Below are 22,950 nucleotides of genomic sequence, written 5' to 3'. Positions count from 1 at the left end.
ATAGACATAATCTCCCGGCTTCATCATCACTATCTCTCTTTAACTTAATCGTTTCAAGTATATAAGATTATGGGATGCATAATTATGATGGCAAAATGGAATGCTACAAATGCAGAACACCAACGAGTATTTGAGGTAATCAAGTAAAACTTTTTATTTTTCTGAATTATGTTTTCTGATTAATGTATTAAGATTTTAATTTTGTTTTCAGGATGCCACTGAATTTGAGGAAGACAACCGGTTCGAAAGTCAAATATAGCTCTTGTTGTATTTCTTGCATTCCACACATTGTGATTAGTTCGATCTGTAATTCCTTCACATGTTAAGAGTGGTCATATGTAGGGTGATAAATGTGATTCACTGGGATGAATGATTTGTAATAAAACGTATATAATTGGTAAGTATTGGTCAAACTAAAAAAAGAAAATGATTGAAATTGGTGGGTTGACATTTTTCAAGGTTCTTTTTTTATGGATGAGAAAAGGAAGGAAACTTTTTGATACTTTTATTTTTTTAGTTTTTGATTTATACTTCTAGTTATGATTTTTAATTATTTTTTTTTGAATTTTTTAATGAAGGGTTTTGAAATGGGTCAAAATGAGTTGAGATTTCAAAACCGCTCATTAAAAAACTCAAAATAAAAATCATAACTCAAAATATAAATCAAAAGCTAAAAAAAAAAGTAAAAGTATTAAAAAGTTTCCTCAGTTTTTCTCGTCTCATAAAAATAAATAAATAAAATTAAGAAATGTCAACTCTTTTCAATCATTTTCTTTTTTTCAAGTTTGACATATTCTTACTCATTATATACATTTTATTACAACTCATTAAACCAACCCTATTCTGACTCATTATATACATTTTATTACAAATCATTATATACATTTTATCACGAGTTCAAATTGACTCCTTTTAAAAGATTGAACATCTACTTTTATTAAAAATAATAAAAAGCTTGATTTAAGCAAAAGTTTAATAATAATAATAATACAAGTGTTACGAATAGTTTTGATGCTTGTGTAGAAACAGTAGAATATATGTTTCCTGGTTCCCATAAATATACATACCCCTGTGATCACAGCTAACCGAATGTACCCGCCATCTTCTTCTTCTTCTCTCACTCACATGGCCACCGATTCCAGAAACGAGATCTTCATCTCCAGAAGACTTAAGAAGACTCGGAACCGTATTAACAATCTGAATCCGCTCATGCTCAGTACTCCTGATGCAAGTCCTAACTTTATCACACCTAGAACATCACCAGCAGTTGCAATCACACCCAGAAAAGTTCCGGTCCTCTATTATCTTACGCGAAACGGTCACATTGAGCATCCGCATCTTATCGATGTTCCGCGTTCTTCCGTTGATGGACTCTATCTCAGAGGTAATCAATTTAGCTTTGATCTTTGTGGAAGTTAATGGTTTCTGTAAGTTTATTGTAGTGAAATATTTGTTCGATTGATCATTTAGCTTGATTATTATGAAGTTTATTCTGCAACTTTATGGTGGCCTGATTTGGCCACCTGTTTTCGTCAGGAAATATTTTTTATACGTAGTGTAAACTTACCTGTTGTTGCCGTAAAGTTTGAGGCATTTCATGAAACCTTAGCAATTTTCTTCTCTGTGTAATGTACTATTCTTGTTCGATCGATCGTTTTAACTTGATAATTATGGAATTCAATAATTTCTGCAAATTTAATCCAGTGTATTCATGAAGATTTGGTGGAAACTAGGGGTGTAAACGAGCCGAGCTTGAGCAGTTGAGCTCAACTGAGCTCGAGAGCTCGGCTTGTTTTGACTTATGAGAGCTCGAACTCAGCTTGTTTCTAGCTGGACTCATTTATTATTTATTAATTAATTTATATACGTTTTTAATTATTTTTGTATTTTATGAAAAAAACCTTAAACAGAGTCAAAGCTCGGCTCGAGCTCAGCTGTACAGTGTGAAATTTGTCTTGTTAATGCTCAACAAGCCTAAACGAGCTTCCCATACATACAATACTTGAGCTCGATAACTAAACGAGTTTTATCTAAGACTCAACTCCTTCAGAGAATTTTTCAATCCAAGCTCGCAAGCTCGAATCATTGCACCCCTAACGAAAACCTAGCAGTTGTACGTAAAATGCCTGTTCAATTGATCAATTTAACTTGATAATCAATTTCACGAAAACCTAGAAATTTCGATCTGATGAATTTGTAGTAATTTTGTTGGCAGATGTTATGAACACATTGAATTATCACAGAGGCAAAGGAATGGCAAACATGTACTCCTGGTCATGCAAACGGTATAATATTAAATCAGTTGCTGTTTCGTGTTCCATAAGTTATTAGGTTTATAATTTCATGTTATCAAATCCAGGAGCTACAAAAACGGTTACGTATGGCACGACTTATCCGAAGACGATCTAATCGACGTCACAAACAGTCACGATTACGTCCTCAAAGGCGCCGAGCTTCTTCAACCACATCCAACGGACTGTACGGACACTAACCGCACCGGCGAAAACTGCACTTCTTCTTCAACGGCGGCGATCCGACGGCGAAACCAGTCATGGAGCTCGTTCGATAATCCACAGGAATATATGGTGGTGAAGTGCGAATCCAACAGAGAATTGGCGGCAAATTTTGCAGCGGATGCGGCGACGCAGACGGAGGAGCAACGGAAGGGACACGTGGCGGTGGCGGTGGTGACGGAGGAGATGCCGTCTCCGCCGCCGTCGAATTCGAGCTCTGATGGTGTGAGTGGAGGAAGGTATGGTGGTGGTGGTGATGGTGATCGGACGGTGGAGGATAAGTGTGATGGAAGTGGGAGGATGAAGGCTTCTGAGATGCTGATGCAGCTGATTACGTGTGGGGCCCCGGCTTCTAGGTTGAAGATGCAAACTGGGTGTGGGTGAGTGTGAAGGTGAAGGTGAAGGTGAAGGTGAAGGTGAAGGTGAAGGTGAAGGTGAAGGTGAAGGTGCATGGTAAGCGAAAAGTACTGGATTATTGTTAACAGTAATAATAAGTTTAAGTAAATCTATGAATTAATTTTGTTTAATGTAATGAACTAATGATAGTTTGTTGTTAAAAACTTAAAAATTAAAATTACAATTCTCTCTTTAATAAGTGAAAAAAAAATTATATTTGTCACACAAGTAGTGTTCTTGGGACGGGACTGGTTGGTTTGACCGGGATTCGGGATTCGATTACCTGGCCGGCTCGGTCTATGTATTTCGCTCGTTTCTCAAAAAACCGGCCGGTTCGAAACAGTTCATTGGCCCGACTGGTTGAACCGGTTTACTATGAAAAAATATTTTTTTTAACCTTAACCGTCATTTTTAGATAAAAGTTGTTCGACCGGTTGAACCGGTATCTGTCCGGTTCACTGTCCGATGTGGTTAAACCATGTGTAGCAGATAAAAGCCCATGGTTGTGTCATATCACTTTTGCAAGTTTTGGGCATGAGCTGCGCAAAAGGGGGCATGAGCACGGTAACGGCTAAAGGGGCAGAGAGGGGTAGCGAAATGGGGACGTGGATTGCGCCTCTGGTGTAGTTATGATGCGGGTGATGGTGGTGTCGTGGGCATTTATCCACTATACACAACCTTACAGAGAGTGTGAAGGTTATAGTGTGCAAGCATCGTGGGCATTAATCCACTACAGCTAGCCTTACAAACAATGGTGATGGTAACAATGTGGCGGCGAACCGGCGATGGTACCAATTAACAGATATATAATCTCTTTGGGATAATTATTACTTAGATAAGTTCATTTAAATAAGCCATGATGGTGAGACGTATACCAAAATAAATATCTAACATTTAAAATAGACATTAATATATTATACCATCCAAAGTAACGTTGACCATAATAACAATTATTGGTGTCAAACAATAACACAGATCTAAAACTTAAAAAACTCAAATCCAATGAACTGAAACACAAATCTTGAACAAACAAATCCAAATGGATGATCAACATCATCTATTGATCATCTTTCTCGACATAATAAGCTTCGGGATTAACCTGCTTAAACTTCCTCCCAACCAAACTTATCCCAACATAATCTCGTGGGTCAACGCTCTCACCACTCTCATTACTCTCATCACCATCACCATTAGTACTCTTATCCCGTTGACCCACAAGGTCAGATATGTTAGGCTGCTTCTGTTGACTTACACCAGCACCGACACCATTATTATTATTATTATCCGACATGTTTTTGCGCCCAAGATCTGATATCTCAGGTGACTTATTATTTGAGTACACCCCATCACGACTAGTAATGTTATTATTAGAGTTGAATGGTCTTCGTACGTCTGAGAGTTCCGGAGAATGGCCGGAGAGTGGTTGATCTTGTGGCAGCGTGCGTTGACTTGTTGCCGGAAAGTAAGGGTCGAAGTGACCGTACAGAGTGGATGAGAGATTTGGAGCAGCTGTGTAGGATGTGGGGTTAGTGTTGTTATCTATGCTAACTGAACGTTGGTAGATGCTGGAGTTGGAAGGAGGTTGTGAATAGCCGTCGGAATTCATTTTGGCCGGAGGAAGATAAGATTCCGGTGGGTGTGGGTTTAATGAATGAGTTTGGATGAATGGTGTGTGTTAATATATACAAGTTATGTTATGTTATGTTTAAAGTCAAGGTCAACCCAATGCTTAGTCCACTAGTCTTTTTATATATTTTTTTGAAGATTGGATTATTATTTACAACTTACAAGAAACTTCCTTGAAATTTATATGTGTGTTCGTCGAACATTGTTTCGGTTTATGATCAAAAGCATGTAAATACCATGTGACAAAACATACCATTCTAATAATTTACATAAGAATAATCAATTGATAAATTGTTTATTGTCATAAATCTCACCAAGAAATTCATATCATATAGTAATACGTTTGTCATGTGTTATTGTTTTTTTACGACATCATGTAGACGCGTTATTTAATTATCAAGTTAAAAAAATGCAACATGAAAGTCAATGGTTTGACTTTTTTGCTCCAAATGGTTAAAATCTATTATTAATGAATCAGATGAATAATATATTTAGACATCAAGGGGTCCATAGCTCAGTGGTAGAGCATTTGACTGCAGATCAAGAGGTCACCGGTTCGAACCCGGTTGGGCCCTTTTTAGTCTATTTTGAATAGAATTATTTTTGTAGTTCATACTATTGGTTCTAATTATAACTTTTAAATGTATAACTTTTATCATTGTTCTGAAAATGCTCAGTATGGTAGAATAGGTTGGTTTACCAAGTACTATAGTTTCGTAGAGAAAATTCCCAAAATAACCCATTTATATAATGTGGTTCCAAGTTTGTCCCACTAAATTCAAGTTTCTAATTTTGTCCCTTTAGTATCTCGTCGCCGGCGACATGTTAGCGAACACCAACGATGTGTTAACATAACATAGGGTTGACGATGCGTTATGTTGCTAACATAGGGTAGCAGCGATGCGTTAATGTTTAAAGCAGGGGTTCCACGATGCGTTAGTGGACAACGCATCGCTGCTACCCTATGTTAGCAACATAAACGCATCGTCAACCCTATGTTATGTTAACACATCGTAGGTGTTCGCTAACATGTCGCCGGCGACGAGATACGTTTATGTTGCTAACATAGGGTAGCAGTGATGCGTTACCAGCTAATGCATCGTGGAACCCCTACTTTAAACATTAACACATCGCTGCTCCCATATGTTAACAACATAACGCATCGTCAACCCTATGTTATGTCAACACATCGTCGGTTTTCGCTGACATGTCGTCGGCGACAAGATACCAAAGGGACAAAGTTGGAAACTTAAATTTAGAGGGACAAAATTGGAACCACATTCTATAAATGGGCTATTTTGGGAATTTTCCCTTAAAAGTATTACTGATGTGTTATTAAAAATACCATTGAAACTCGTTCCTGTAGCTACATTTGAACTTTACATTATACGCTTTTTTATCGTCTTTTACAATGTGTCAAGTCTAATATCTTGACAAAGCTCAATGGTACATTAATTTATACATTTTTCATAGGGATTTTTTAGCAACATTTTTTTATTTGTTCACATCTATCAAGGACTAACGCTCAACAACTCAGGATGCTAATCGGGATGTGCTCGTGAGTTGGCTAGTGAGCACGACATTAATTCAGACAATAAAACTTGAAAATCATATAAGACACATGAACTCCGATAAAACACAAATAACTACATATACATAAACAACTAGATAAATCTGAAATAAAAAAAAATTGGATGTTATTGCTTTAAATTCACAAATCTACAACCAAAATACGAATATATATAAAACATTTACGTTTATAAGTATAAAATCTTAGGTCACTCTCTCTAAACTTTGACATTAAATAAACATCCATTTTAAATGATGACATAAGTGATAAGACGTGTCTTTTCAATATAATATAAAAAAATAAACATGTTAAGGGGAGTGTTTGAGATTACTTATTTTAGCCAACTTATAACATAATGAAAAATAGAGCCCCCCACAGTCAGTTTAACTCAACGCGTACTCAGGTATAACCAAAAACTCGAACTCAAACTCAAACCCAAACCAATAAAATTCATGATAGGTTCAGACATAAAAGACTTATGATGACCCATTCCCAAATAATGTAGAATATATAATATCAATCATAGCACTAGCAAGAAAAACCATTTTGCTAAACAAATATCCAAAACACTGAAATGGTTTATAAAAACCAGTTGATTCCATTTCCTAAAAACTAAGTGTAGGCATTGTCAACTTCCATACACTATTCGTCCCTACATGTAAAGTTTGGCCGTTGACTGGTCAACCACAAGTTTTCAAGTACCATAATATGATTAATATCTAGTCACAAATTCTATTTGTCAGCCACAAGTTCACAACATAGCCACAAAACAACCATCATCAAAGCTTTATACCTTTTTCTCTGGCCATTTCAATTACTGCATTCACCTGATTGGTACTATCATTATCGTTATCATATAACTCGCGATACGACTTCCACAGCTTCAACGAAAACGGGTAAACCGACAACACCCGTTTATGAAAGCTCTCCAAGATCGCCCTAAAACCAACCACATCTTTCAACAAACCTGCAGCTTCAACCCACACAGACTCGGGTGCAACCGGGACCGCCTGAAACAGAGAATCGATCAGCTGCACGCTTGCCCAGAAAGACACGCTAGCGTTCACATCTGATTGGTTCTTGCAGATCGATAGTGCTAATTGGTAATTCGCGGGCCTCATTTCCATCAACGCTTCAGCAAGATCTATAACAACGGCCGGTTTTTCACAGCCTTCAAACGGTAACAAACACGAGCCAAAACACGATTCGAGAACCTGATTCAACAAAGATGAATTGGAAGAAACCGGACATAAAAGATTGTTAATGAGTTTTTGAATTTTCTGGTTCCCGATACTTTTGATGAAGGTTCTAGAAAGTGGCTCGGGGGGTGGTAAAGCACGGGGATCCGTTAGGTAACGGTTTATCGCGTTCAAAAACGCGTCTAAACAGGCTTTCGGTTTACCAAAAACATTTTTGAGTGAAAATGCTGCATGCTCTTTCACACAATGGGTGTAATCTTCAACAGAAGCGACTTCAAACGCTTGCTCGATTGCAATACGAGCTTCGTTATGATCGTTTTGTAACTGCTTATATAGTGAGAGATTAAGCAGACCAAATACGATATCGGACTCGGCCAAACTAGACATCCATTGACTTATATTCATAATCCCAGATTTTGGATACCATCGGCCCATTATCTCTTTTGCAAGATCGATTTTTCCAGTTTCATGGGCATATTCTGCATATTGGTTCCAAATGCATTGGATACCACATTCTTCAGCACAGCTACTTAGAGCCTCTTCAAATGCTGTGAATGTTGACTCGGTCGAGTCAACCCCGTTGACCCGAATTGATAAAAGAATGAGTTCCAAGCAGGATGGGTATACCCGAAGGTACTTCTCCAACAGTTGTTTACAAGAATCTAAACCTTTAATGACAGCTGTACATCTGATGTGATTAACAGCAAACCGTTGCGCTAACATACCCGACTCGGGGGCGAGTTCTAACATGGTAAGAGCTTGCTGTTTTTCATCATCTGTTAACTGAACGGGATGCCATTCGATTGTTGATAATTCTTTTCGACATTCAAACTGCTGGATGATGGTATCGGGTAATTTTTTATATAGTAGCAGGTATACAGCACAAAGCCATAAGACACGTATGTCAGGATCTGTTAGGGATTTCTGAATGTCGTGAAACAATGGTGCATGGGGATCGGTGGGGGTGTTTGTAGAAGATAACAGTCCATATACATTCTGGATAGCATTGTTGACTTGACCAGATGAGCATAAGCAATTAATCATTTGTAGAAAGAGGTCTAAGATGCACTCGCTTTCCCGGTTAAGAGTTGATGCATGACGGCATAGTGCTGATATTGCAGTGTTATACGCAAGTAACCGATCGTCAAGTTTTTCCCGACTATTGATGAACATTAGCCAAAGTTCATAAGATGATTCATTGTTTTCAACCTGGATACAAAAACCAATATGTTTAATTTCAAAAATAACAAAAAAGAAAAAGAAAAAGAAAAAGAAAAAGAAAAAGAAAGTAGATGAAGAAATTAAACTAAAAAATTGGCGAACACCCAGACAAAAAGACGGTCATTGTAAAGAATATTGACAAAGAGTAGGGGTGTAAACGAGCCAGGCCGCTCGTGACTACTCGAGATCGGCTCGCTAAAAGCTCAAATCAAGCCGAGGTTAAATAAGCTAAGCTTAAGCCTGACTTCGAGTCTAAATCAAAGCTTGTTTAGTAAAGGAGCTGAGGCCCAAGCTTAACATACGGAGTACGGCTAGACTTGCGAGCCTAAACGGCCTGTTATATATATATGAGATTTTTTATTTAATCTAAACAAATATATACCACATAAAAAAACATTAATGTATATATAATAAGATAACATAGGTCAAAAATAACTAAACAGTATATTTGTGCGCGCGTGTGTGTCAGTGTGTATTTAAATAATACAACTAACAAATAGAAGTTTAATGAGCCAAGCACTCACTGAGCCTTCTCGGCTCGTTTAACACCCCTAACAAAGAGGCAAATGGGTTCATGTCAACATAGACGGCTCTTACGTACAGCTAAAAACAGGTCAGGTTGACCTGTAACACCTTTTGATAATCTTTTTATCTCTCTAAATTATTAATGTAATTTAAATGATCAAAAACTATTACATTAAAAAAATTAACATGATTTGTTAAAATAATACGAATACGATATTGAAAGGAGAGAAAGAAAACAAAGTGCGTACCGCATAACGATACATGTCATCTTTTCCGATTGACTTCTGATTGCAATAGAAAATGTGTAAATAAACAATCCAGATAAGTGCAGATGTAGGATGTTCCTCAAGGGCACGAGCAAGAACAGTAAGACACTGCAATTTTTTTGATGATCAAACAGTAAATATATAATATCAAAAATATAATAATAATAATAATATATGTAAGAGTCAGTAACATCACAATTACCCCTGTACGTCCCTTCTCCTTGCTAACCTCCTTATTGAGATTAAGAAAAGCCGTTTCAAGACGTTGATAGATACCATCCATATGTTCATCTGATTGACCCTGTATTAACATAGTTTATATATAAAAAGGTTAATTAGCTAATAAAAGTTTATCTGTGCTTACATTTTCATAGGAATGTCAATTATATCATTTTAAGTTAATTTAAATATAACTAAATAAAAAATAATGCAAATAATAACACACCATTATAACCAAATTGTATTAAAACTAGTATTCACTTCCAGTGAATTACGACAGCTCGGTTTTGAGTAAAATTCATAACGAAAGTTCAAAACATATGTAGAAATAAGCATCTCGCAATGCTTTTGGAATTTTAGAATCATTATGCTGTGGAAAAAAAATTTAAAATATATATTATATTGACCCGGTTCAGTTTTGAATATGCTCATGTTAAAGCGTGTAGATAAAAGAGCATGTTATAACGTTATATTCGAAATTTTGTAAAACATTACGCTTTAAAACTTATAAGAGAGAAAAAAATATGCTCAAATGTAATTAAAATATTTAGATAATAGTAGCTTTGAGGAGTTGTACCTTGTGCTTGAAGAGCTAGCACATAAAGTATATACATAATACTTAATTACAAAATAAAAAATCAAAACATGTATTGCTAAACAAAGCTTCAAGACTTAATACATTTTTTGTCCTCTAAAAACATGTAAATCACTACTCATAAGGGTTGGTAAACTGTGTGCGTGTGTATAATGAGAAAGTAGACTGACCTCTTTGACATTTTGACCATGAAAATACGATGATTGTCGATTCCAAACACCATGAACCTCAATGCGTGTTTCAGGACCATGTAGACATGATTCATCTGAGTTCAGATCTGCAAGCATTGAACTTGAAACAACTAAAAAGGCACTATACGACTTTTTCCAACGCTGTTCATTGGTTGGAGCCACAAGATATTTATATGGATGTGAATCAGCTTTCAAACTGTCTAAACAGACCAGATAAGTAGGTGGAGCTAAGCAAAGGGACCCACGATCTGCAACGTTAACATCACATTAAAACAAATAAAAACATGTTTAAAAAAGAAAAGACAATGAGTTCATAGTTCAAAATTTCATACCATTGCTGTTTGAATCAACGTTTTTTAATGAATAATCTCTGACATGCTGCCATTGACACTCATGATCGTTGCATTTACCTCGTAATTCAAACATGCAATGAGGCCAAAAGGGGTTGATTGGTAAGTTGTTCGAATACGAACCAACTTCACCGACATAAAGATCCAATAAAGAACTGGAAACTGAATCAGTAGGGTGGGCCCCACAAACACCATTTGGAATGTCATGAGTTTGAATCTGTGTGTTTTCACTGAACTTTACATGACCAAAAGCACTCTTCAGAATTGGTTCAGCCAAAAAGGAACCATAATCGACATCACACTGGTCTTTCTCTGACATCACAATATCTTTATATTCCAAGAAAAAGAAGTTAAAAAATTATAAACACTAACTAAAACATAATAAAATTATTAAAATGTAGTAATGTACCTCCATTATCATAAATTTGGTCTTTCTCTGTCTCAGAAGACGGTATGTTTCCAGAATCTTCCATAATTTCCCCATCCTCTTTTTCAGAAGTAGCAATCTCCAGGCTTTGAACTGGCTCATTCTTCTTTGACTGTCTATTTCCTAACCTTGCAAACAGTTGAGACCTCAATGATGCTTCTAGAAGCAATGAGTCCTCATTGTTGTCAATAGGAACTGAATTATTATTCATTTCATTACATATTCCTTCCATATGACTATCTAAACTTGAATCACCAGCTTTAAGCCCAAAAGTGGATGTCTGGTCATCCTCAGCTAACATATTATTACTATCATTTGTTTTTTCTTCATCCTGAGGCTCTGATCCACTGGAATCGGGATCCTCGCACTCATTCTGCACCTGATGATGTGGTGTGTCGTTTTCTGACATGTTGGTTATAGAGTTCACATTAGCATCAATAAGCTGATTTGACATGTTTGACATATTTGACCAGAACATATTTGAATCCTCCACCACATGAGAGTGAAGATTAGCCGAAAATAAATTTCTTTTGTGATAAAGATATGAACATCTAGTATTAGCTTCAGCTAAATCCCTTTGAGCCTTACGGTAAGCTTTTAAGGCGTTTCTTTCTTCAATTTCACATTTGCGTCTATGCTCTTGTGCTTCATCTAGCTCCTTATCTTGCAATTCTTCAAGTTCTAGTAGTGATTTGATATCCATCTCGCCAGTTGTGGCCCCAAAATGATTCCAAAAGCTTGAATTGGTCAGAGAACCCTAGAATCAGTTGACAAAAAGGTAGTTGTTCATGTAAGGTGAACAGTCAACACATTGTTGCATAAAAGCTATTTGCAGATTCATAATTCAGAATTTAACATAATGTAAATCACAATGCTAACTGTTTGTAAACATTGTAAAAACAGAGGTGCTATGGAGAATTTTGATGATTGGTAGCTATAAAAATAGAGATAGAAATGGAAAGAGAATTTATCTATTTAACTACTATAACGGCATTATCAGCTTGTGTTTCACTTATGTTATTTAAACCCATGTAATCTAGAAACAAGATTGAACAGATCTTGAAACAAATAGGAAAACGCACGGATATAGAAGATGTTGAACCCTGTTGTGAAATCGGAAAATACACGGATATAGAAGATGTTGAACCCTGTTGCGACATGATCTGGAACTTAGGGCATCTAAAACCTACACAGATTCGATAAATACGAACCAAAACAAGAAAATGAATGGATGTAATCTGAGAATCAGCAATTCAACAAAATTGAACAAAAAGGGGGTTACTGTTATGAAATCAGCAATGACCAGGAGCAGCAGATGGCAGGAAAGAACAGGGGTAGGGTTTCAGAAACTTTCCCCAAATTAGTGATGAGTGAATAGACGGTGATCTTCCGTGTGTGTGTGTATATATACTAGGGATGAGATCGGTACCGGTACGGTACCGAAAATCGAAAATTCTTGATACCGGTACCGAAATATTCGGTCCGGTATCGGTTCGGTACCGGTATTCAAGGTAAAAAATACCGGTACCGTACCGATACCAAAACTCAAAACTTTGGTACCGACGGTACCAAATCGGTACCGATTTCGGTACCGGTACCGAATTTGCTCATCCCTACATTATTATATACACACTTATGTATATACATATATGAATGAGATCATTTGAGAACTCGAAAGAACTCCAATTAACGATATCTTTTTGAAAAAAAAAATTCCATATGTATTATAAATAAGTTACAGCTACAAAACAAAAAATATATATTTCGTCGATCGACTTTTATAATAGATGAAACAAACGTTTACATTACAAGGTAAAAAGTACAAATTTGCAAATATTTGCGTAATGTAAACGTTTGTTACATCTCTGCTAAAAGTCAATTCATGCAAAAAAAAAGTTTTAAATTGTCTTGTAGATGTAACTTACCTATTCTACATATGAAAAAAAATATAATATTGTTAAGATGGAGTTCTTTCGAGTTCTCAAAGTATCCATCCCCTATACACACACTTACAAATACGTGTGTGTGTGCGCGCGTGTGTATGCATATGGCCCTCCTTAAAAACAAACTAGGTAGCATTCCCGGCGCATTGCGCCAGGTTGATGTTATTCATAGTCGTACAGCTTATCAAACTGTGTGATGCGACTGCGAGTTGAGGTGAATTCGATCAGTGTTGGGTTATGGAACGGAAATAAACCCCAAAAAAGTTTGCTAGCACCCATATACAACAAATTAATTAACAAAACAAAAACCACGCGTTGCGGTGGCGAACCGACGACACTTCAGTCGGTATCTAGTTCCGGCACCGAAAGTAAAGCGAAACATAAATTCGTCCACACCTAGGGGAAAGGTAACGTACAAATGAAATTAATGTGCTAATTGTGAGAATCAAGTAGAGTAATTATATATACAAGTAGAGTAGTATTGTAATTACATCATAGAGTAATTATGTAATTACTCTATGATGTAATTACATAATTACTCTACTTGTATATATAATTACTCTACTTGATTCTCACAATTAGCACGTTAATTTTATTTGTATTTGACCAAACCCCCCACACCTATATACAACAATTTAACATATTTAAAAAAGAAAACAATGCGATGGGCAAGTGGTTACGCAGGTAACGAAGTTCAAGAACCTAGGATCATTTGTTCAGAGCGATGGGGAATTAGACAGCGATGTGGCACATCGAGTTCAGGTAGGATGGTGTAGATGGAGAGCAGCCACAGGTATATTGTGCGACAAGAGTTTCCCAACTAAACTAAAGGGAAAATTTTATAAGGTTGCAGTAAGACCTGCAATGTTATATGGAACAGATTGTTGGGCCATCAAGAAGACACAAGAGCGGAAATTGGAGGTAGCAGAGATGAGAATATTACGCTGGAAGTATGGGCACACAAGGTTAGACCGAATAACAAACAAGGTGTTTCGGGAGAGATTAGGGGTAGCTAACATATCTGACAAGATAAGAGAGTGGAGATTGAGATGGTTTGGACATGTGAAGAGAAGACAGATGACGAACCCTGTTAGATCAGTAGAAAACATTACTATAGGGGGGAGGAGGGGTAGAGGCCGACCTAAATTGACTTGGGATGAGAGGATTAGACATGATTTGCTAGACCTAAGTCTCTCAGAGGACATGGTTGAGGATAGGAATTCTTGGAGACTCGGAATTAAGGCTAAGGATTTTTAGGGAGTAAGGAATACCTTAGCGGTTTTTCGTTACCTAATTTTGGTCACACACCATTATGTTTTCTCTTCTCATTTAGTTCTATATGGTTATCTATACATGCATTAGTATTATTAATTTTACTACGTGCTATTATCAATTTTATCACTATTATACTTTGATGCCCCTTCTTTTTCTCCCATACAATGTTATCTTGAGCTGAGGGTCTCCCTGGAAGCCACCTCTCTATCCCATCGGATAGAGGTACGGTGTGCCTACATCCCACCCTCCCCAGACCCTACTTATAGCTTTGCTATTGGTGGGATTCCACTGGGTATGATTGATTGATAAAAAAGAAAACAATGCGGCGAACAAAAAAAATCACGCGCTGCAGTTACGAACTGATACGAATTCGTTGATTCCGAGATCAACGAACAAAAAAGCTTGTACGCTAGCGAATTCGGTCAAAATCGACGTTGTCGGCACTAAATTGTACAAAGAAAACCACACATTGTGGTGGCGAACCGACACGAGTTCAGTCGGTATCGGGTTATGGTACCGAAGTTAAAGCAAAAAATTAATTCATCAACGCCCAAATACAACAAATTAGCATGTTTAAGTAAAAAATTAGCGAAAAACAAAAATATACGCGCGTTGTGTCTGCAAACTGAAGCGAATTTGTCCGGAATCAACGGACAAAAAAAACTCACGGCGAAAAAAAACCCGCGTTGCGACCGCAAGCTGAAACGAATTCGGCTGGAATCATTTGAAGGTATTAACGGTAAAAAAACACGTTTTGCCACAGTGAACCGACGCGAATTATAAACAAAAAACAAATAAAAAGCTAAAAATCAAAATAGAAAAATGCCAATCAACCACGTGAGGCCACGTGGACATATTGCGTGGATGCGTCGCCAAAACTCTCGTTTAATATATAGTTATAACTTATAATTATAATATCCGGTGAAAAATTAAACCAAGAATTCATAACACATTAAATCACATTTCTTGGATTATCCGCCAAATGAAGAAAACCAAGAATTCTCCGCTAAGTACACATATAAACAAAAGAAGTAAAAAAGGCAAGTAATCGTATTCTTAATTCTTGTTCTATTCGTATGTGCTTGCTTGAGATTTATAAACCCAGAACAAGAAAACCCTGTTTTCATGATTCACAGCGCTTGTACGAAGGAAAAATCAAAGACACTGGTGGTAAAATTCAGTTCTCAAACAGATCTTACCAATAAGATATTGACTGTCCTCAATCAAAAGCACACTGGTGGTAAAATCCCTTTCAACCCATAGATTTCACATCCAAGTTCATAACATAACAGATTACTAATAGAACAAACATTAATGATTTCTTGTATTAAGCGTCTTCACAATCTTTGGTCACACTTTTAATAATCCTTTTGTTTTTATTTATTTGAATAATTCTAATTTTCTAGTACCCTTTCTTAAGTGACTACTGTTTCCATAAGTTCTAAAACATTTAGTATGACCACTGATCATCATAACATAGAAACTATTTTTGTCTACAATGAACCTTTTTGTAAATTATATTGCATATAGCTTTGTTTTAATATTAGTGCAAGTGTCATGCAATCTATCATTTCACCACGCAAACTTAGAAACTATTCTCTTAAGAATTAGCTTTTATAGAAACATCATCACAAGCTGCAAGTTAGACCCATATCTAGCTTAAACTTAGTTAACCAAAAATCATTGTGGTCCGTATGGTTTGTAATACCCAAAGAAGAAACTATCCTACTAAGACTATCCCTTTTACATACGGAATATCGCATAAGAAGAGTGATATTGGAAGAGGCTGAAAGAGAGTGAATCCCAAGTTTATACATATACTTCATTTCATTTTTAGTAAATTATATGCTTGTAAAAGTGACTGACTACATTTTGAGTGAATCATGTATTTATGTGTATTTACAGTAAAGGGGAAACCTCAAGATATAGGAAATAAACCATAGAGAAACCTAACTCGGCCATGTGTGCTAGACATAATTAAAACCTGACAATAATCAATACCTAATAAACAAGTAATCAGTTGCACCAAGTGTCACAATTCTGTGAGCCCAAGATTCTTTTTCCTGCTTCTTTTATACATAATTTCAATCATATCTTATCTTATATATCATTTTATAATTCTTAAATTTTCATTACTAACTGTTTAATATTTTCTTTATTCAATCTGTTATCCATTACATGGATTCCATGTAATACACGGGTTTCTAACCCAGTATTCCAATATATATGTAACAATGCTAGAGAGATTCTAAGATGGGAATAGTCCATGTGTAAAGAACTGACAAATTAATAAAAGAGACAAAAACATCTAAAAAGCATACACAGAAACTCATCAACTGATTATGATGTTTTCCTGTAACTTTATAATAACTATAAATCTTAAAGGTTCAGTGGTGGTGATGCCTTGGTTATAGTAATGCAACCAAAAGCTGTTTTGTGGTTTCAGCAATAACTAAGCTTTAGAGACTAAAACAAAGTCTTGCAATAAAAATTTGTATATGTACCTGTCTAGGTGAAGAACTTTTATCAGTTTTAGCCATTAATTGTGCAGAAGACTCTCCCAGATTTGTTATCCTGTTATGCTGCCTGCTATTGCTGACTATGCCACTGCCTACACAACAAACAGTTGCCTTAAATTATACATACCCATGATGAAAACAAACTTAGCATAAATAAACAAATAACGCATAACTTTATTCCCAACCTATCAGTAGATTATTGATATCATGATTTTTCAGTTCCTTTATATGTTGCTGCATTGTCATGATTTCTTTCCCATATCTACCCTTCAAGCCATCATTTTCTAGTGCAGAAGTTCCATGTTGACCAAGATTTGTAACTCCAGTTGCTGCTGTTGACTCTGGAGGAGGCCTATCATGTTGAGCACCAGCTGCTACTGTTGACTCTGGAGGTCTACCATGTTGACCAGCGGAAGTTGCAACTCCAGTTGCTGCTAATGACTCTGAACAAGACCTATCATGTTGACCAACAGACATTGCAACTCCAGCAGCTATTGTTGACCCTGAAGGCCTATCATGTTGACCAACAGAAACTACAGCATTTATAGGTGGCTCGCTAACTTTAAGACGTTTCTTTTCTTGCTCCTTCGGTTCTATACGTTCAGTAAGATTTCGGCTCTTAATAGCACTGTTTTTTAAATTCAAATCGTTCTTTTTTGAACTTGAAGCTACCTCGTTACCAGCTTTACTCTTTAACTCATTTTCCCGAATTGCGATCAATTGCCTTAAATCTTGGAGTTTATTACTGTTGACATGAATGTTTGGGGCCTTTTGACCAAATTTAATAATGCTAGGTGGGGTTGACTTTTTAAGATGAGTTTTCACCCCAACAAACGTGCTTCCACCATTCTTGAATTTGGCTCCATTCACTCTGTTAACTGATGAGACAAATGTACGGCTTGTAGATAACTTTTTGGGACTTTTGGTGTTTGTTTTGGCAGTTTGTTGCACCATTTGTGACCATGAACTCACCATTGAAGTGGACACCTTTCTATTATCGATGGTGCCACGTGTCTTCTCACCAGATTCCATTGCCGTTTCCTTCTTGTATTCTTCAGAGTCACTGCCACTGTCATCATCATCTGAGAAACTAATCACAAATGGGACTCGATTCTTCTCCGTGCCTTTCCGTTTGTTTGAATAAGTGATTGTCCTTGAAGCTACAGCAGGATTAAGAATCGGTGCAGACACCCCTGTTAAGTACATGAGAAACATCAAACCATATCAGCATTTTCACAGAAAATGTAATTATTAATAAATAAATGAGGTCAAAAGAGTGTAAAACCATCATATTAAACTTGATAACATGCTTTATGAAGTAAATGAGTGCATTCCTACTACTTGCACAGTACAAAAGTTATAGCATTATGAAAGTCCATGAATGAAAGTGTTAAAAAAGGTGTTTAATGTTTGATTATCAACCATGTTTTATTTCAATATAGATAAAGATAGTGTCACAGATTTTGTGCACATATTACTCTGTTACATTGATTTGATGACAATGTTAGGGTAACCTAACAATTATTCTGTTTTATGGTGTTTGACATACCTTTACTTTTTAAGAAAAGATATCCAACACAACAGAATGATGTTTTGTGCACTTTTTAAAGAAAACAAACTTAAATGACTAATACAGCCTACCCTTCTCAACAACACTGGTGCCCTTGTTCAATGGAGGTGCTGCAAGAATTGTTCCATCAGGGAACTGAGAGCGCGCATTGTCCTGAAAGAAACTCACTGTATCAGCATGAAAACGGTTCAAGTTACCTATATCTGACGGAGAAAAAAATGCAAGTTACGCTCACAATAAGATTTCCAACTACATAACATTTAAAATGGCTATATGTTTATCATATTTGTGCCTATAAAGAGAGATACACCAAATGTATGACGTGATAAAAGATTGAGTAAATAACTACAAAATAAGTATAAAATAACCTAATATGAAGACTTAGATTATATCCAAATTAAGCAAGTTACTTATATTGGAAGAAATCAAAGAATTATAAATGAATGAATATGCAAAAATAGAAATGCACCAAATATAAATCCAGATAACCTAGTTCTTTTAAATATGAAAATCGAGTTTGTGCAAACAATTTATTGTATAAATTTATATGACGAGTTGGGATATAAATCCACCTTTTTCATACAATCATGTAATCAGACTGAAATAACAAATATCAATTCAGCTTCAGAAGCTTTAAAATACTTCAACTATCAACATAGACGTTTACAATTGACAGAAGATACCACAAACACATCATATCCATACAGACATTCATAGGAGTACCAAATACAACCACAAACTAAAATGAAAAAGAATCATGCTGTTGTAATACCAAAATCATTGACATAAGATAGTCCTAAAGACATCTAGGTCAATAATGTTCTTATGAATTTGACTAAATGTAACATCCTACTTTTGGTTATAATAATAAAATAAATTTCGTTTATTTTATAGCGGGTCGTTATCGGTTTAGATGAATAGAATATGGGTTGGGCTAGTGTTGGGTGAATGGATATGGGTTATGGACTTGGGTTATGAAAAGAAAGAAGGAAAGACCATGGGCTTAAGCCCATGATCCCATATATATAAACCATAGTCACCATTAATTCCCTCATTTACACATATCCCTTACACTACCAAAACACACACTTAAGCTCTCTCTCTCTAGCCGAAACATAGAAGAAGAACCGATCCCGACCCAAGGTATGATAGTATTATGTTGTATGAGCTTAAACCCGTTAGATATGGTCACGAAACTACGAGCCGACATCGTTAAACCGTTTAAGTCACGAGATCCGGGTGGAATCGGGTATAAACCGAACCTAAGATGAGCTTAGGGATCACCCTAGCTCAGATCTGGATCGAACGGGACGAAAAACGAGTTAAAACTCGTTTTTCCGGCGAATCCGCGGTTATCCGGCGGCCTTCCGGCGGCGGCGGCGGAAAAGTTAATACGAGGTTGTCAGGGAATGTTCTGACATTCCCTGACCTAACCCTAGTTCGCTAAGGGTAACTAGCGAATTAGAAGTTATTCGCTAAGCTGATTCATCTGTAGAAATGTAACGAATTAGCTTCAGTTCGTTAGGGGAAAAGATAGCGAATTACCCTTGATTCGCTATAGTTAGAAGATAACGAATTAGCCCCAATACGTTATAGTCATTCGTTAAAGGAGGTAACGAATTAGAAGGTCCAGTTCGCTACTTGGACTGGTTCGCTATATGGACTGATTCGTTAGAGGGTCCAGTTCGTTACCATGACCAGTTCGTTAAGAGAAATGTAACGAATTAGAAGTTTAACAAAATGACAGAATGGTCCCTGGACTTAGAAAAGAATGATTTAATTACAAAGAAGCCCTTGGACTTTAGGTAGCAAATTATTTAATGATTCAAAATCCTAATGGAAAATGTGTTAAGACAGTTAATGAAAATAAAATTTTTCCAAGCTGACCTGGCAGCTTAACCCCAGCCAGGGGCTCTGCCCCTTGGACCCCGCTAGGGGCTGCCGCCCCTAGAACCCCGCTGCCAGGGGCGCTGCCCCCGGACCCCCGTGCGTTGAGGGTAATAATTAAACTAGAAAGACGATATGTGTAGTGATAGTTTATTGATACGTATAATTATTATACAGTTAGTCGTGCACAACTCAAGAAGGGAATAACCGTAAACGGTGAACGCAACCGCATTGAGGTGAGTTTCTAGCCCCACTTCCTTGTTATATTTTCGGGGCTGTGTGCATACTCGATGTGACAGTTAATAGACTTACCTTAGGTGGTAAGTGTATGCCTTGTATGATTTATGTATGATGATTGCTTGACGGTGCGTGAACGATCTTCGGATATTGCATGCGCCGTCAAGTAGTAGTTAAAGGTATGATTGATATGTATGATGTAAGAATGATGTATGTATGAATGCATATGATGTATGAATAGTGTATGTACGATATGTTAATGGTACGTGAACGCTCTTCGGAGATTGCACGTATTGTCAAGGAACGTATGTAAGGACAGGTATGTTATAGTAGTACGAATGTAGGGAACCGACCCTAATAGTATCGGCGAATGAAGGGAACCGACCCTGATAGTATCGGCGAATGCAGGGAACCGACCCTAATAATATCGATGAATGCTACAGGGTAGAATGCTCTTTAAAGGTATATGTAGGAATGAAAGTATGTACGTAAGTATGTAAATGAGTATGTAAGAAAAGACGAAAGTATGTGTCTTCGGATACATGTGTATGTATATGGATGTAATGTATGTTACCTGATTAACTAGAACTCACTCAGCGTAGCTGACTTTTAGTATGCACGCAGGTGAGTAGAATGAGGCAGCTCGCTTGATGAAAACACATGGCATGGAATTGAAGACACTGGCATTTCAAGGAAATGTTATGATGTTTTAAAGACTATGTTTGAATTTAAATAACTATGAATGTTTGTTAAGACAAGGAATGATGGATATGTAATATATTGGTTGAAGTTTTATATTCCGCGTAAAGTTTTAATTAACTATGATATTTAGAACTGTGTTTATGAGTAAATCCAACACTAAAGTAGGGCTACCGGTAACGGGGCCTTACACTAAAATCTTACAGGACTACTTGATTTAGCTTCTTATAAACCTAAAAAAACTGTTTTATATGCGAAATACAAACAGAAACGACTAAGTAAATCCCTAACCACGAGATGAACAAGACATACATGAAACCTTAGGAGACTCATCAGACACTCATCAAACAAATACGCAATTACAGTTCATATATTTGTGACACGTCACGAGTTTAATACAAACCCTACGATGAATTATGACATTGATGCGCGGCTTCCAACTACGTAACAACAGAAATGGCCATACATTAATGGCATTTGCGCCTATTAAGCAATATACCCCAAAAGATGAGTAAATAACTACAAAACGAGTATAAATTATAAAATAACCTAACCAACATAAAAATGAACTGATGCATCTACATTCTACCGACTCGTAGACTGCATTCAACCGTGTATTCGACCGAAAAAACTAACATCACTTCAGCTTCAAAACTTCAAAATCCTACATCATATTCATAGACATTAACAACTAACCGAATTACTGAATACACCACAACCACATCATATCCATATAGACATCAATACGACTGCTTAATTGAGCTTCTTATAAACCTAAAACAACCGTAAAACCCTCGAAGTTTAATCAAACGCTCCTCAAACATATACATAAGTAACTACAGCTCATTGGCTCATATAATCGCGTTAGATGCAAACATATACAACAACAGATTCAATTACACAGCACAAATCGAATCGATATATTATATAAACCGAAATTCAAATAAGCTAGGGTTTTAGAGACGTACGTCGTTTTCAGAAGCGGAAACCTCGCCTTCTTCTCTGATTTTGGATGAATCGGCGATCGGTTGTGAATCGGTAGCAGCAGGATTAGATATCGCCGGAGATGTCACGGCGGCGACGGCGGTGGTGGTGGTGGTGGTTTCCTCCATTGTCAGCCTCTCCACCGTTCGCCGGTGTACGTAATATTTAATATGTAATGTGTGTAGTGTTTGTTATTATGATATATGTTTCATCAATTTGTGTATTGAAATGTATTAAAACGAGGCTTGGGGTTCATGATTCATGAACCATGTTCTATTTTAGGGGAATAATGTATTGAGGTGTTTTGTTATTTATTGAAACTTTAATGTTCTTTTTAAAAACTTTATACTTTTTTTACCATTAGAAAGAGGTTAACAATTACTATATGAAGGCTTACGGACCCCACTTCTTTCTTTAGTTTTTTCGCGTTGATTAATCCGTTATGTGTTTCTCACTCTCCGGTCAGCAGACGATCTTGTGTTTGGATGAGTAGGGTGAAGCACACTTGTATTAGGGATACCGGGTTTATTGTTAGGCAGTTTGTGTTGAAGGTGGAATCAGAAAAAATTGTTAAGCATAAGAAAGAAAGTGTTGAGAATTAATATGTCTTCGTTCCTTTTGCTTTTGATACATTTGGGTATCTTGCTCCCGAAGCTATTACATTTCTTAAAAGAGTTCAACGGGTAGTGCACCGTAACTTATCGACGCCAAAAAATTATAATTTTGTTTTCAGTAGGA

At 36.6% G+C, this 22,950-nt stretch overlaps 3 protein-coding genes and 1 non-coding gene across 5 annotated transcripts; 2 read left to right on the top strand and 2 right to left on the bottom strand.

Annotated features, from left to right (window-relative positions):
* The first annotated feature begins 1,125 nt into the window (after window positions 1–1,125).
* LOC143580511 (protein SOSEKI 5-like) lies at window positions 1,126–2,917 on the top strand. Its single transcript, XM_077063514.1, has 3 exons — window positions 1,126–1,384; window positions 2,216–2,285; window positions 2,360–2,917. The coding sequence occupies exons 1-3, from the start codon at window positions 1,126–1,128 to the stop codon at window positions 2,895–2,897; spliced, it is 867 nt and encodes a 288-aa protein (XP_076919629.1). The 3' UTR covers window positions 2,898–2,917.
* Window positions 2,918–5,038: 2,121 nt separating this feature from the next.
* Window positions 5,039–5,110, top strand: TRNAC-GCA (transfer RNA cysteine (anticodon GCA)). Its single transcript has one exon. It is a non-coding gene; the product is annotated as a tRNA-Cys (tRNA).
* A 1,462-nt stretch (window positions 5,111–6,572) lies between these two features.
* LOC143582372 (uncharacterized) lies at window positions 6,573–11,584 on the bottom strand. 2 transcript variants are annotated; one of them, XM_077064959.1, is made up of 6 exons: window positions 11,081–11,584; window positions 10,654–10,998; window positions 10,301–10,569; window positions 9,519–9,617; window positions 9,299–9,424; window positions 6,573–8,513 (listed from the first exon to the last, which is right to left on the bottom strand). In XM_077064959.1, the coding sequence occupies exons 1-6, from the start codon at window positions 11,574–11,576 to the stop codon at window positions 6,885–6,887; spliced, it is 2,964 nt and encodes a 987-aa protein (XP_076921074.1). In that variant the 5' UTR covers window positions 11,577–11,584; the 3' UTR covers window positions 6,573–6,884. The 2 variants fall into 2 exon arrangements, with proteins under 2 accessions (XP_076921074.1, XP_076921081.1); XM_077064966.1 differs by having other exon boundaries at window positions 10,654–10,983.
* A 4,980-nt stretch (window positions 11,585–16,564) lies between these two features.
* LOC143581471 (uncharacterized) lies at window positions 16,565–22,367 on the bottom strand. Its single transcript, XM_077064251.1, has 5 exons — window positions 22,197–22,367; window positions 18,477–18,558; window positions 17,021–18,028; window positions 16,821–16,927; window positions 16,565–16,594 (listed from the first exon to the last, which is right to left on the bottom strand). The coding sequence occupies exons 1-5, from the start codon at window positions 22,338–22,340 to the stop codon at window positions 16,565–16,567; spliced, it is 1,371 nt and encodes a 456-aa protein (XP_076920366.1). The 5' UTR covers window positions 22,341–22,367.
* Window positions 22,368–22,950: the final 583 nt, after the last annotated feature.

The sequence above is a fragment of the Bidens hawaiensis genome, unplaced genomic scaffold, assembly GCF_021521415.1.
Source record: "Bidens hawaiensis isolate Kalapana, Puna unplaced genomic scaffold, B.hawaiensis_p1.1 tig00001511_1, whole genome shotgun sequence".
Lineage (NCBI taxonomy): Eukaryota > Viridiplantae > Streptophyta > Magnoliopsida > Asterales > Asteraceae > Bidens > Bidens hawaiensis.
The sequence above is the reverse complement of the archived record's forward strand: the minus strand, read 5'-3'. Positions and strand labels throughout refer to the sequence as shown.

Excerpts from the sequence above, each read along its gene's own strand:
- LOC143580511 (XM_077063514.1), top strand. The coding sequence starts at position 1,126 with ATGGCCACCGATTCCAGAAACGAGATCTTCATCTCCAGAAGACTTAAG. Across the intron at positions 1,385-2,215 it reads TGATGGACTCTATCTCAGAG|ATGTTATGAACACATTGAAT; the intron begins GTAATCAATTTA and ends TTTTGTTGGCAG. Across the intron at positions 2,286-2,359 it reads TACTCCTGGTCATGCAAACG|GAGCTACAAAAACGGTTACG; the intron begins GTATAATATTAA and ends TATCAAATCCAG.
- LOC143581471 (XM_077064251.1), bottom strand. The coding sequence starts at position 22,340 with ATGGAGGAAACCACCACCACCACCACCGCCGTCGCCGCCGTGACATCT. Across the intron at positions 18,559-22,196 it reads TTTCCGCTTCTGAAAACGAC|GACAATGCGCGCTCTCAGTT; the intron begins GTACGTCTCTAA and ends AGTTTCTTTCAG. Across the intron at positions 16,595-16,820 it reads AAAGTTCTTCACCTAGACAG|TTCTTTACACATGGACTATT; the intron begins GTACATATACAA and ends TTAATTTGTCAG.
- LOC143582372 (XM_077064959.1), bottom strand. The coding sequence starts at position 11,576 with ATGTTCTGGTCAAATATGTCAAACATGTCAAATCAGCTTATTGATGCT. Across the intron at positions 10,999-11,080 it reads CCAAATTTATGATAATGGAG|ATATTGTGATGTCAGAGAAA; the intron begins GTACATTACTAC and ends TGGAATATAAAG. Across the intron at positions 9,618-10,300 it reads ATGGTCAAAATGTCAAAGAG|GGTCAATCAGATGAACATAT; the intron begins GTCAGTCTACTT and ends ATGTTAATACAG.